The sequence below is a fragment of the Bactrocera tryoni genome, unplaced genomic scaffold, assembly GCF_016617805.1.
Source record: "Bactrocera tryoni isolate S06 unplaced genomic scaffold, CSIRO_BtryS06_freeze2 scaffold_25, whole genome shotgun sequence".
NCBI lineage: Eukaryota > Metazoa > Arthropoda > Insecta > Diptera > Tephritidae > Bactrocera > Bactrocera tryoni.
Window position 1 is genome coordinate 5051619 of NW_024395977.1, and position 14319 is coordinate 5065937.

Below are 14319 nucleotides of genomic sequence, written 5' to 3' on the forward strand. Positions count from 1 at the left end.
CCTCCTCCCTTTGGTCCGACCCCGTCGAAACAGCACGTTTCTTGGGCCTACCGTTAGATGACCTCGACGACAGCACAAATGATATTTACCATCCCAACGGGGATTGAATCTCCGTTAAAACAACAACAACACCATTCCCAATATTTAGTAATTTTATCATTTTTTAGGAAGAATCAGTTTGAAATTGTACGCATATACATATGTACTTCAAAGTATACTGTAAAGAATCGAAAAGATTTCAGTATATCTAAAATTATAATAAACCTTTTTATCAACACTCCAATTATTCCGCTATATCTTTATGTTAGATATCCCGTTTGGGTTGTTATGAATGCATTTGCGTCCTTGACTAATAATCTAGCAAGGTATCCGCAGTGCCTTGACGATGAAAATTCCAATGCCATTTTTTGTTGTGATATTAAATATATCGGACGGGCTCGTCTTAAAAAAAAAACTTCCTGGTTAAGAAGCAAAATCAGTATAACCCATACACTAAGCATGTTTGGAAATGAAAATTTTTACTTATTTCTTTCTATTTTTGAATTACTAAAATTTTCAAATGATTCTTACATAAATTTTGAACACATGCTTATGATTTGAAATATAATTTTTGTATTTATGAGCTGTATTGAAATTTAGTATAAAGAGATAAAATGTATCCTATGTCCTTACCCTGCTTCTAAACTACCTCCCCACCAATTTTAAGCCAAATCGGTTCAGCCGTTCTTGAATTATAAACGACTTTCTTTTATATACCAACTTGTACCATACTTGTAAATGCCAGAAAATAGCAAAAAAGAAAAAAAACAACAAACACATTCGGGAGCTGTAGCACATGAAAATTTTCATTTGCTCTGCTGTGCTACCGCTCCCAATTTTTTGCTACCGCTACGCCAGAGCATAGCGCAGAATTTAATTTTTGCTCCCGCTCCTGCTATAGTTTTTACCTAACAAAACTCGGAGCAGAGTAGAGCACATACTTTACATTGTTATGCTATAGGCTATGCTGCGGCTCCCGACAAAGTGAGAGCGGTAGCAAGAGTAAAATGAAATGCTACGAGAGTAGCGTAGTTTTTCAAACGCTGCTTACCCATATACTTACCTCAGCCTAAAAGAGCAAAAAAAAAAAAGGGAAGTATTGTGGAGAGCGTGCACATACATACACCCGCGGCCAAGAGTAACTTACCATTAAGAAATTTCTAGCGAAAACGTGTTCTATCACTCATTGTAACGGTACTTGTTGCGGTAATGGAATTTTTCCGTTAAGTTTTAACGAAGTGATCTCTGACTTACACAAATATTAAATAATAAAAAAAAATAAGTTCTGTCAAAAAAGTAAAGGTAAATCAGAACTAAAAAAATGTTAGAAAGTGTTTGGGAGGAGGAAATTTCAAGCAGTGTTTTGGAGAAACTTGTTGGGTCAATGCCTGCTCGTATCGAAGCTGTAATATCCGCTAGAGGTGGACCGACGCCATATTAGATTTCCCGTTATTCTTTTTGAATATGTTGTAATTCCATTTTCAATTGAAACAAAAAATGTTGTTAAGTTATTACAAGAATTAGTTATAATGAAATCAAAGACTTGTGTGCAAATAAAAAAAAGTTGTCTCAATTTAATTTTACAAATGGGCCAGATTAAAGTCAACAGTTAACCAAATATATTCGAGCCATCGATATATTCCCCGTATTCTATTAAATCCATAAAAAAGTTACCCAAAGAACGAAAAAAATTGAAAATAGTGAAAACATATCAAGTGGTAAGTTACGCTTGGCCGCGGGTGTATATACATACATACAGAAATAAATACATAGTGTGGGTTGCTAAAAGAAGTTCGTGAGAAAAAATAAGAAGAAAAGGTGGTACAGTGCAAGGTGAATTATTTATGCGGTACAGTGGTGGGCGCAAATAAAAGCTCAAGCAAAAATTAATAAGAATAATTATGTTATAATTAAACAAAAAAAAAAACAGTTTTATAAACTTTCTAAAGTGCCGCATAGTAAAGAAACCGGTAAGCTCAAACCGTTGTTCTTAAAACCGTTGCTGTCATCACCGTTGCTGCCATCCCGTTGCTGCTGGTATTAAGCCGCTGCCATCGTCACACCGCTGCTGCTACCACGTCGCTGTTGGTGTCGCCGCTGCTGCCATCACGTCGCTGCTGCCGTCAATCCGCTGCTGCCATCAATTTGCTGCTGCAGTCAATCCGCTGCTGTTTAAGTCGTCGTGGGAATGAGCTGCCGCTGCATCCTGTGCCAGAGGGACGTAAGCGCCGGCAAACAGCCGACGCACCAGGTAACGAGTGCGAATTATTGAAAGTGGTGCAAGCAAAAAACAATAATAATAAAACTGCAAACGCACACTTTCAGTTTTTGGCTCTCCCTTTTCACATTACACGCTTATTTATCGTTTTCTACATATATTATATATCATACATATACGTATTATATACATATATTGAAGTGAATGTGAAGGGATTTTGGAATTGCGGATTCGCCTACATTAAGGTGCGACCTTTTTTTAAATCGCATAATTTTAAAATTTTAATTCGGTCAGTTTTTTCGCATATTACCTCGGGTTTTCGCAAATTTAATTATTGGACAATATTTTTTCGCGTTAAATTTTCGACTGTGCTAGTGCTCATTTTGCATAACTCATCGGTTTGGCTTTTGTATACTTGGGAATCGATATTATTCTTTCTCGTTTTCGTAACCGATTCCAAATATATTTGTTGCCAACCTTTATTGCTATTGGTTTAGCTTTCGTATATTTGGGAATCGATATATGTATATTTTTTCGTTTTCGTTATCGATTTTTAATATACATATCTGTTGCCAACCTTTGTAGTTTTTTTTCCCGGAAATTCAATTTAGGCACGCAAAATGAGCAAGCCAAAGCCAACTTTCGCCGACCTCTCTCCAAGTAAGGAGTTAATCGACTTAAAGTCATTAAAGCGTCAAAGGACGGTGGCAAAAAATAGTATTTTGCGAATAAAGACGGCCCTTTTAGAAAAAACCATGTCGTTAGATCCAATTGAATTGGAATGTCGGCTCGACATATGTATTAAATTCACATAGCGAAAAGCTAATGAAATGCCAATCTAAAATTGAAGAGATTGATGAAGACGACATGGCCCGAGGGGAGTTAGAGGACATAATTGTTGAAACGAAATCAATAATTAAAAATATTTTAGCCAAAAATAGAACATCAATTGCCGAAACATTTTTCGTAGCTTCTCACAGCTCAAGACTCCCTAAAATTAATTTGCCGAAATTCAAGGGAGAATATTCAGAGTTTAAAAATTTTATGAGTTTGTTTGAGCGCTTGGTTCATAATGATCCAAATATCGCAGATATAGAAAAATTTAACCATTTGGTAAATTGTCTATCTGGAGAGGCTCTGGGAACAGTTAAAGCGTTTCAGATGTCGGATGAAAATTATCCGAAAGCGTTGGCAAGTCTCAAAAAAGTTTACGATAATAAGTGCTTGATATTTTTCAATACAATATCTAAACTTTTTGAGCTGCCAACCATCCCAAAGCCATCCGCGCCTTCATTGCGATCAATGATTGATGAAGTGTCTGCTGTTTATGACTCTTTGCTATCTCTGGGCGATGAGAAGCTAATAACTAACGCCATTATAATACATATAGTTATGACAATGGTTTACTCTGTCACCCGGTCCAAGTGGGAAGAGCAACTTGACTACGATCACTTACCATTATGGAAGGATTGCGAAGCAACTTTAAATTGAAGATTTCAGCAGTTAGCAGCGGAAGGAGCATCCTGTTCGAGGACGAAATCCGGATCCACAACCAGCATGAGCCACATGAAGCAGCAACACATGGACAGGACAAAATCTGCTTTAGTTGCTGCAGATGCAAAGCAAAAATGCAAGTCAAAAGAACACCCTTTAACTGCCTGCCCCACTTTAAAGGCGCTTCCTGTACAACAGCGGTTCGAGCTTGTGAAATCGGTGCCCTTATGCATAAAATGCTTGCGTAAGGGGCATACGGTATCCAGTGCAGAGCGGATCGTTGTCGTGTATGCAATCGATCGCATCACACATTGTTGCACCAGTACCCGGTTTCCTTCCCCGCTGCATCTCATCCGCAACCATCAACCACTCATGCCATGCATACAGCGAGTATGCCGGATCGGGTAATGTTGGCGACAGCTGTTATTCAAGTGAGGACCAGTTATGGTGAATACCTGTCTGCGAGAGCGTTACTGGCCTCAGGCTCCCAAGTCAACTTTATGACGGAGGACTTGGCACAAAAGTTGCGGATTCGTCGCCAACACAAAACGTTAAACATAATAGCAATTGGAAATTCCAAAACGAAAGTGGGGACAAAATTAAGCGCGTTTGTTAAGTCGCGGGTAAATAATTACGAATTTCCGGCGGAATTCTGGATAATGCGTTGCATTTCGGCTAATCATCCAGACCATAACATAAATGCTAATGCCTGGAAAATTCCGCACAATATTAAATTGGCGGATCCAGAATTCCATACATCAAAAAAGATTGATATCTTGTTGGGTGCAGAAACCTTTTTCGATTTGTTACCGGTTGGCCAAATTAAAAGTGGTCCTAATCAACCAACGCTACAGAAAACCCTTTTAGGGTGGGTTGTGTCTGGCAAATATGCCAGCAATCTAAGTCCTCCTCCTTCTGCAACTAGCACATTATGCCAATCTGAAGATGACTTAACGTCAATTAATTCGGTGGTCCAAAAGTTTTGGGCTTTAGAATAATTACCTTCAGAAACAAATGGCATCAAATTCACACAAGAACAAAAAGAGTGTGAAAAAGTTTTCGTGAAAACAACTCAAATGAGTTGTCATTTGCCATTTAAAGCTGACCGTAAGTTACTCGGTCACTCTTATGAAACCGCAGTTCGGCGGTTTCAGGCCCTGGAGAGAAGGACATTAAAAGATCCAGAACTTCGCAAAATGTATCTGGACTTTATGAATGAATATAGAGCGTTGGGTCACATGAGCCCAACGAACAATAAGATCCCGAGTGAGCCACACTACTTCATTCCGCATCAATGCGTTTTAGGACCCGAAAGCACAACAACCCAATTCCGTGTTGTTTTTGACGCTTCGAGTCGTACTTCATCTCAAATTTCATTGAATGAACTTTTGATGGTAGGCCCAACTATCCAAGAAGAATTGTACTCAACTCTTCTTCGTTTTCGTCTACACAAGTACGCTTTAACGGCAGACATTACTAAAATGTACCGCCAAATAATAGTGCACGAAGAAGACAGAAGTTGTCAGCTTATTGTGTGGAGAGAGCATCCCTCAGGGCATATTCAAATTTTTCGACTTAACACCATCACTTACGGCACTGCGCCTGCACCATTTCTCGCAACACGGTGTTTACAAATGCTCAGCGATGCTAATGCAACTAAATACTCCACTTATTGACAGGACCTGAAATTTTGAGTCTCTAGATCTTATAAGAAGTGAAGTAATTAAAACATTAAACTCGGCAGGATTCACTTTAACAAAGTGGTTTTCGAACCACCCTAAATTTTTCGACAGTGATTGCACTGAAAAGTCATTAAGTTTCAATGACAAAAATTCCACTAAAACACTAGGAATCCATTGGTTGCCGAAAGAGGATTTGTTTCGATTTGTGTTGGATGCCAACTGTAATGATCTGCGAGCCACTAAACGGAACATATTGTCAGTCTCTGCTCGCCTTTTCGATCCTCTTGGATTATTAGCCCCACTAGTTACCAAAGCAAAAATCTTATTGCAAGAGCTTTGTAAAGTGTAAAGGTATGTAAACCTAGAGTCGACTGCTACATGCCAAATCCATGGCTTCTCCGACGCTTCAATAAGAGCGTACGGATGCTGCATATTCATACGAAGCCAATCTGCTAGTGGTGTAAAATGTATGCTGCTTACTGCAAAGTCTAGAGTGGCTCCGCTGAAGACCAAGTCTCTTCCGCGTCTCGAGCTCTCGGCAGCACATCTTCTTGCCAAATTATGGTCACGAGTTGCACCAATGTTGAATCGACGATTCGAGAAAATTACATTTTGGACAGACTCTGAAATTGTTTTGCACTGGGTAAAAACGCATCCATCTTCATTACAAACTTTTGTCGCAAATAGAGTGTCCGAAATCCAAGAATTGACTGACAATGTACAGTGGCGACATGTGCCAACGAAACAAAATCCTGCGGGGTTGTAACGTGGACGAATTGAGTAATTCTATATGGTTTGGCGGTCCACAGTTCCTCCTAGAAGACCCCGCTTTATGGCCAATTAACGCTCACTTCCAGCTCTTCCCAGAAAACGAAGCTTTAGAGAAGAAGAAAAACGCTGTCACATTTTCTGCAAATGTGAAAGATAACACTATAATGGAGCTGATTGAAAAATTCTCTTCTCATCAAAAGTTGCTTCGTGTGGTCGCATATTTATTACGATGGATCAGACGACCAAAGATGCCTAGTGTGGGAAGAGCTCTGACTGCAGATGAATTAAACTTGAGTTTTTTTGAAAATTGTCCAGGTGATTCAACATTCTGAGTTTGCGAGCGAAATCCAAAAACTGACTAAAGGCACGACGCTACCCGCCAACTTGCAAAAACTCAACCCGTTCTTGCATGAGTACTCGAATACGTCTCTTTCTTTTAAATTAATCCGAGTAGGAGGTCGCCTATTAAATGCACCTCTGCCATATGATGCCAAATTCCCATTATTACTGAATAAAAATTCGCATTTCGTTATCACTTACTTACGGTTCCTTCACTTTCGAAATCACCATGCTGGGGCAAAAGTGTTGGTTGCGCTTCTTCGAGAACGCATATGGCTAATTAATGCCAGAGAAGCTTGCAGTAGAACCGTAAGAAATTGTACACACTGCTTTCATTATTAGCCGAAGTTGCAAACCCAAATAATGGGAAATTTGCTAGTTGAACGACTTCGAGCTTTGCGACCCTTTTTGATATGTGGCGTAGATTTTTGTGGTCCCATATATACAACGTTAAAAATACGTGGTCGACCAGCCGTAAGGACTTATATAGCAGTTTTCGTTTGCTTCACTTCGAAAGCAGTACATTTAGAACTCGTCTCGGTCCTATCTACTAATTCTTTTATTTTCGCCCTCAAAAGGTTCATTGGTCGCAGAGGGATGCCACAGAAAATATTCAGCGACAACGCAACCAACTTTGTCGGCGCCGACCCCAAGCTGCTCGAGCTGAAGGAGGCGTTTCTAGCGCAAGCGCCAGAACTAATGGGGTTCGCAGCCGAAGAAGGATTCAGCTTCGGCTTTGTACCACCCAGGGCGCCGCACTTCGGCGGATTATGGGAGGCTGCCGTGATGTCCGCCAAGCATCTAATCGTTCGCGCACTCGGCAACGCTCTACTAACGACGGAAGAGCTCTCAACGCTACTGGCCGAAGTGGAGGCCATTTTGAACTCGCGTCCCCTAACACCGTTGAGCCAGGACCCCAACGACGGAGAAGCACTAACTCTAGCGCACCTTTTAATCGGTTGTCCTCTGCGATCACTCCCACCAGCACAGGTAGCAATGGACCCAATTCATTGCTGCGAGAGATGGCAACGTGTTTGCTGTCTCAAGCAACAGGTTTGGCGACAGTGGTCCAAAACATACCTGTTACACCCGAAACGGAATCTGCAGCCCGGCGACCTCGTCCTCGTACACGAAGACAACACACCACCGTAGCAGTGGGTAACAGGACGAGTCGTCGCAACCGTCGAAGGGCAAGACGGCAAGGTGCGAGTCGCAGACATAACAACGAAGACGGGCACGATTAAGCGCCCCATATACAAATTAGCCTTACTTCCAATGGATGTTGAAGGAACCTGATCCTGTCAAGGTGGCCGGTGTTGCGCCAAGCGACATCTTTGTAAATCTAAATCTAAATTAGAAAAATGAGATATAAAATTATTATTAGAACTTATGAAATTGAACTTGTAAATATTGAATTGTACAAAATAGCATACTTACCTTAATAATACATTTATATTACCTTCATTTATTACTTACCTTAATTCTATTACAATATTTAACGAAAGATGATTACTTACTCCTTGTTTTTACATTACCACTAGCTTAAGCCGTTAGTTTTAAGATTTAGGCTAAGCAATTCCAAGAACGGAATAATTGAAGCATTGTATTAAAGAACTTGAAAACGACCGGACGCGTCTTAATTTTTTATCGCAATTCTCGTGACAGGCAATTAGGCTTATTCATTTTATTCGCGCATTCCCAGTTATATTTTTTCGCATCTTAAAAACGCTTGAGATTTTTCAACCACCAACAATGTCAGCCTGGAAATCCAACGCAGGATTGCTCTTGCCAACAGGTGCTACTTCGAACTGAGTAGGCAATTGAAAAGTAAGTCTCGACGAACAAAAGCTAAACTCGCTCATAATTCCCGTCCTGCTGTATGGAGCACGGGCCTTGGGCGATGTCAACACCCGATGAGTCGACGTTACGAGTTTTCAAGAGAAAAATTCTGCGAAAGATTTATGGTCCTTTGCGCATTGGCCACGGCGAATATCGCATTCGATGGAACGATGAGCTGTACGAGATATACGAGGACATCGACATAGTTCAGCGAATTAAAAGACAGCGGCTACGCTGGCTAGGTCATGTTGTCCGGATGGATGAAAACACTCCAGCTCTGAAAGTATTCGACACAGTACCCGCCGGGGGAAGCAGAGGAAGAGGAAGACCTCCACTCCGTTGGAAGGACCAAGTGGAGAAGGACCTGACTTCGCTTGAAATATCCAATTGGCGCCACGTAGCGAAGCGAAGAAACGACTGGCGCGCTGTTGTTAACTCGGCTATAATCGCGTAAGCGGTGTCTACGCCAATTAAGAAGAAGAAGAAGAAAATCTATTGAAATATATAATATATACGTATAATGTAATGTATTATTGCCTAAATATTTAATTTATATACATAGGTTTGGTAAGTTATATCTTTATATAATTATTTGCTTTGGGCATTAGAAGTTTTGATAACATCTCAAAAGACAAAGCCGTCGCATAGATTCACATACATAAGTATGCAGGTAATTATGTGTACATGTAAAAAGATTTAAAAAAACCATACGCATAATGTTCACATATTCACATATGTATGTATGTAATTTTGTGTGCACGTAAACAAATTTGAAAGAATCGTTCGCATAAAGTTTGTAAATTTGTCTACATACAACTTTATGTGTAAATATATATATGCATTGTTTCATACAAAAACTCCGTTGTCACGAACAACCAATGGCCGAACTTCACGTTTTGACAAAAAGTCAATGTGTCGAAGGACTGACGTGACGACAAAGCGTCACAGCATTGTGTTGTTGGTAGAAAATCAGAGCTGTGCCGAAAAAAATCAAACGATTGGCACCGCTTCCCTTGCCGTTGTACGGCTTCGCCGACAAACCAGCGTAAATATTTATGTTTGTGCGTGAGCTTGCATATATATCGGCGGAGATTTTTGCGAGCCGCGTAAGAATTACAAAATATTTTCTACGTTCCTTGACAAATACAGTCAATCCCGGTTATGTGCCACAATCAAAAATACAGATTTTTGTGGTTTGTTAAAAATAAAAATATCATATGGCACATAAGTGAGTGCGGATACTTAAGCGAGTGGTACTTAAAACAATAATTTTTATGTTTTTCAAAAAACAAACTGTGAGATCCAGCAAGACATAGGCAGTTAAGAGGGATGATTTTCATTTAAGCGGAGTACTACTTAACCGGGATTGACTGTACACAAAAATCAGAAGAATATAGAATATTTTCTTTGAAAAATTTCTTGACTTGAAATTTGAAAAATAAACTATGTTGTCAATTTTATTCTAATATATTTAAATATACTTATATTTGCGGGGTAGTCAGTTTTTCCTTCTCATACATTTCAGAAATATATTCAATTTATGATTTTTAGCTTTTGAAATCGTCGCGAAATGGCGCTTGTACGCATGGCATGCTCGGGGAGATGTAATGGCGTCTGCATTTATGAATGAATCGAATATGCGTTTTGAAAGTACGTTGCGTTAATGAATGAAAATGTTGTTGTTGTGTAATTTACTATATATTTTCACGTCGGCCATATTGATTTCTGATGCTATTTGAGACGATTGTTATTTTTGTAGAACAATATTTGTAATTTTTGCGGGTGACATATCTACATGTAAACGCATATAAGTATGTATGTATGTTGTGTATGCTTTGTTTTTGATTTTACATATCTGCAGGATAGATGCGTATGAAAGTTTTAAATGATAAAAGGCGTGATTTATGTACATTAGGGTGATTAAAAAAAAAAATTTAATTTCGTTTGGTACTCGGAAAAATAGGTTCCTAGACACCTCTAAGAGAGCCTCTCCAAGCATGAGTTCTTAATTGTAACGGGAAGGTCGTCCTACATACAGTTTTCTATTTTTTCTTATTATCAGATAGAAAAATTTATATCTCGCTTCCAACTAATTGAAAAAATATCTTGTTCCTTAGATTTTGTTGGAAATTGAATGCTCTACAAAAAAGGTCTGATATGATTTTTTCGTAAACCGAACCGTTTAAAAGTTATTAACAATTAAAGTTTTATTATTTTTGAGAAAATTTTTTATTTCTTGTGAATTTTATAACTCAATAAAAAAAATTATTATGAATGATGAAACTCATAGTTTTATAGGAAATTTACTGCTTTATAAAAATGGTCTCATATGATTTTTCGATTTAGTTAAGCGTTTACGAGATATTCATCAATGCATATCAATTTTTCTAATTTTTGGTCAATAATTAAAAAAAATTCAATTTATTTTGCGAGTTTAAGGGAAATTTACAGAAATTTGAGATTCTATGAATAGAAATATGTTATGAACTATTTTTTTAATTAGTTTTTTTAGTCTTGGGCATGTTTGGTTACATTAAAACAAAAAAATAGTGCAATTTTTTAATATATAATTCAATTTAGTGTGTTTCACTTTTTTATCGAAGAATTTATTTATTTAATTATCAACTGCCATATAATTTTCAATATTTTCAACATAACTTTTTACACTTTTACTGTAAATAATTTGCTTTTATATATAACTTTCTAATATTATCATCAAGCACTTTTAAGGATTTTTCGCTCACAATGTCGAATAGTTGTTCAAGATCAGTCTGAAATTTCTTTTCCTTTTGGTTTTGCACTGATTTTTTTATATCAAAATTTTTTTGTAATTTTAACCATTGACTGTGATAGTGACGAAATTTTTTGACTGCATTAGGAGCTCCACTAGTTGGAATCTGATTTTTTCTCCACAGTTCAATAACTTGGTCAACTGTATTTTTAGCATTTTGCTTGATTGAATAACATACTTTAAAATTTTAAGTTGATAGAAAAACACACGCATAACCTCTTTAACTTTTGGTAACTTACGTTCCGAAATTCTTTGTATAGGTATTCCGATAAAACGTATTTCTTTATTCATTGTAGGTTAATTGATGATAAATAAATTTATGTGATGATAATAAGACTTATTTGAAATTAATTATTTTATTACTTATGCAAGATGATCAATCTTAGGAACACTGAAAATACGGTATTAAATGAATTTTATTTTATCATTTGCGAAATGCCGTCGGGTAGGTAGCTGATGTAGCGCACGTTTTGAGCTCTTGAACTCCTTAAATCTTTTATGTTGAAAATACAAAAAGGATAAAGATCCTTTTTTTTACAATTGTATTTCTGGGAAAAATAAGATAATAACAAAGGATAAAGATCCTTTTTTTTACAAATGTATTTCTTGGAAAAATAAGATAATAAGAAAAGGAGAAAGATCCTTTGTTTGTAAATGTATTTCTGGGAAAAATAAGAATTCATATTTTTGGACTCCTATATGAGCCCCCTAAAGCACAAGTGGTATAACTCCACTTTTTCTTCTGTCGAGATATTAAAGGGTTTGCTAAAAGTTGTATATAAAAATCAATATTGAACTTTTGGACTACTTTTTTCAATAAAACTTCAGAAAAATGTCTTATTTAACTTAAATTGATGTTTTTGAAACTTTTTGTCCATTAACTCTTGTTTTATCGAGTACCGAAAATTAATTATACCATTTGTGCTGTAAATGTTTTTAAGATTTCATTTAAATTATAATTAGTTTGAAATCTGTTTCGTTTTCTCAAATATTTTTTTATTCATCGTCACTTTCTTGAGATTCTTCCTGAAGTGGGCCAACGTCTTCAGCAGTCTCACTAGTAACAAGCCCCTCGAAATAATTGTGGTGTACTGGAGGGATGTATGGCAGCAAGTCCATCATATCTTTCCTTTTTTCTTTTGAAATAGGCCGAGCTCTTGTGTACAGCTTACCCTGATCAATGATGCAAACATTAAACGGTCGTCCTTTTTTTCCTGCTGATCGTCATAACTGTCACATGAAAGGCATTCTTTTTCCTTGACAACGCAATAGTTCTATACCAGTCGTCAGGTGTAAATATTTGTTGCGACTTACCAAAATTTTCAATAGATGCAAAGTCACAGTCATTGGGGAGGAATGAATGTCCACTATGCATGAACTTTTGGTCCATAATTTCTACGTTATTGTCTGGACTTTGGACATATTTCATCAACGTCATAGCGATTTTCCAGTTACGGTTTTGACCTGTGCATGTGTCGCTATACATAACCACATGTTTGGCTGCTGTCGATCTAAATTTTATGTGTTTAATTAAACACGATGAAATTTCTTGTGAACCTTTAGAATCATTTACTTCGTCCCAACAATACATGAACCCCATTTTCGTTGAAAGTTCATGGCAACCTAAATTGTATACGTACATATTACGTGTGTAGTAGGCCTGTTGACACACCAATTTCGGGAAAGTCAGGGACTTCTCCAAATCAAAAGAGAATGCATAGTAGCTGTCATTGTTAGCACTTTTTTCAGCATTCGCCTTCATGGAATCGCGAGCTTGTCCTGCCTTCCGTAAATGAAGTTCATGGTCCTGCTTGAGCTGTCTCTTTTCTTCTTCATCTGTTGAGTATTTTACTATTTTAGAAAAAATATCACAATTGACGCAAGTGTCTTTATGTGGGGCGTGAAATTGCAGATTGAACTCGTTATTAAAAGTTCTTCGATATATATGCACCCTAACAGGCTGAAGCCCTTGGCTTTCAAAGTGCTCCTTATAAAGATTGTACATAAGTCGTATATTTAAGTTCTCGGCTAAATATTTCCTATTTGGGTTGTGTTTTCTTGTGTAGTGAGATTCGTATGAAAGAAAAGCTGAAATATGGGCTCTTACTTGTGCCATTTGTTCATCGGAGGTTTTGTTACCAGGCACCTTCTTACCACGTTTATCGTCCCCTGGAGGATAGCCCATTTTGACCTTCTCCAAAGCTCGCGTCATTCTTAAATTTGAGATTTGCAATGTTTCTAAGAAGTACCTCTTGGAAACCTGTTTGGTTTCCCCAGCAACATTATGATAGAACCAATTGAACTTGTTCGATTCTTCTCAGCGGTGGTTGGCCGACGACGTACCGGTAATATTGGTTTCAAAAGACCACAAATGAATGCATTTTGGGCAGAGAATGTCCCTATTTTCCAAAATGCTTCAAATATTTTTTTTCGTTCTTCTTCTGTTATTTTGTTAAAACACTTTTTGGTGCATTTGCAATCGAGATTGTTAAATTGCTTCTCTGGAATTGGCTTTCCCTTTCTAGTGACGTAAGAGTCTCCCGAATTTCGCTTCCTTTTCCTTTCTTCTCGCTTCCATTCCTTTCTCTGCCTTTTCCGATCTCTCTTGGGCCTTCCTTCTGCATTTTCCTCTGCTTCACCACTTTCATGAGTACTGGGTCTCCCTTCCACATCAGCAGCTGCTTCATTGTCCTCTATGGAACCGGGATCATCAACGGCTGAAACCAAAGTTTACGTTCAATTATTTGAGAAAGTATAAACATTACGACATGAATTAGCATTTTCGATTAAGCACCAAATTGGGTTTTACAACAACAACAAACGAGTGAAGAAATTTCGCCATTTTCAGCTTAACAGTTAATTCTTAATTTCACTACCGTTACCTTCACCTGAGTCCATCTAAAGAAATTATTACAAAAAAACACTGAGAATAAGTCTTTCTCCCATGAAATTCACTGCACGAACGGTGAATTTGTCAATTATACCACTTGTGCTGTCAACGAATAGGCGGCAGCATTCACTGCACTAGTAATTTCTGCTTTTTATGAGGTTGCTATGGGAACTAGAATTAAATTAAATAGAACACATTTTCCTCAATACAGTACCATTGCTAACTCAAAAAAAAAAAATGGAGTTATACCACTTGT

At 37.7% G+C, this 14319-nt stretch overlaps 1 protein-coding gene and 1 pseudogene across 1 annotated transcript; one reads left to right on the forward strand and one right to left on the reverse strand.

Moving 5' to 3' along the window:
- Positions 1–7140: 7140 nt before the first annotated feature.
- LOC120780404 lies at positions 7141–11474 on the forward strand. Its single transcript, XM_040112689.1, has 2 exons — positions 7141–7501; positions 11470–11474. The coding sequence occupies exons 1-2, from the start codon at positions 7141–7143 to the stop codon at positions 11472–11474; spliced, it is 366 nt and encodes a 121-aa protein (XP_039968623.1).
- Positions 11475–12083: 609 nt separating this feature from the next.
- Positions 12084–14071, reverse strand: LOC120780405 (annotated as a pseudogene).
- Positions 14072–14319: the final 248 nt, after the last annotated feature.

Excerpts from the sequence above, each read along its gene's own strand:
- LOC120780404 (XM_040112689.1), top strand. The coding sequence starts at position 7,141 with ATGCCACAGAAAATATTCAGCGACAACGCAACCAACTTTGTCGGCGCC.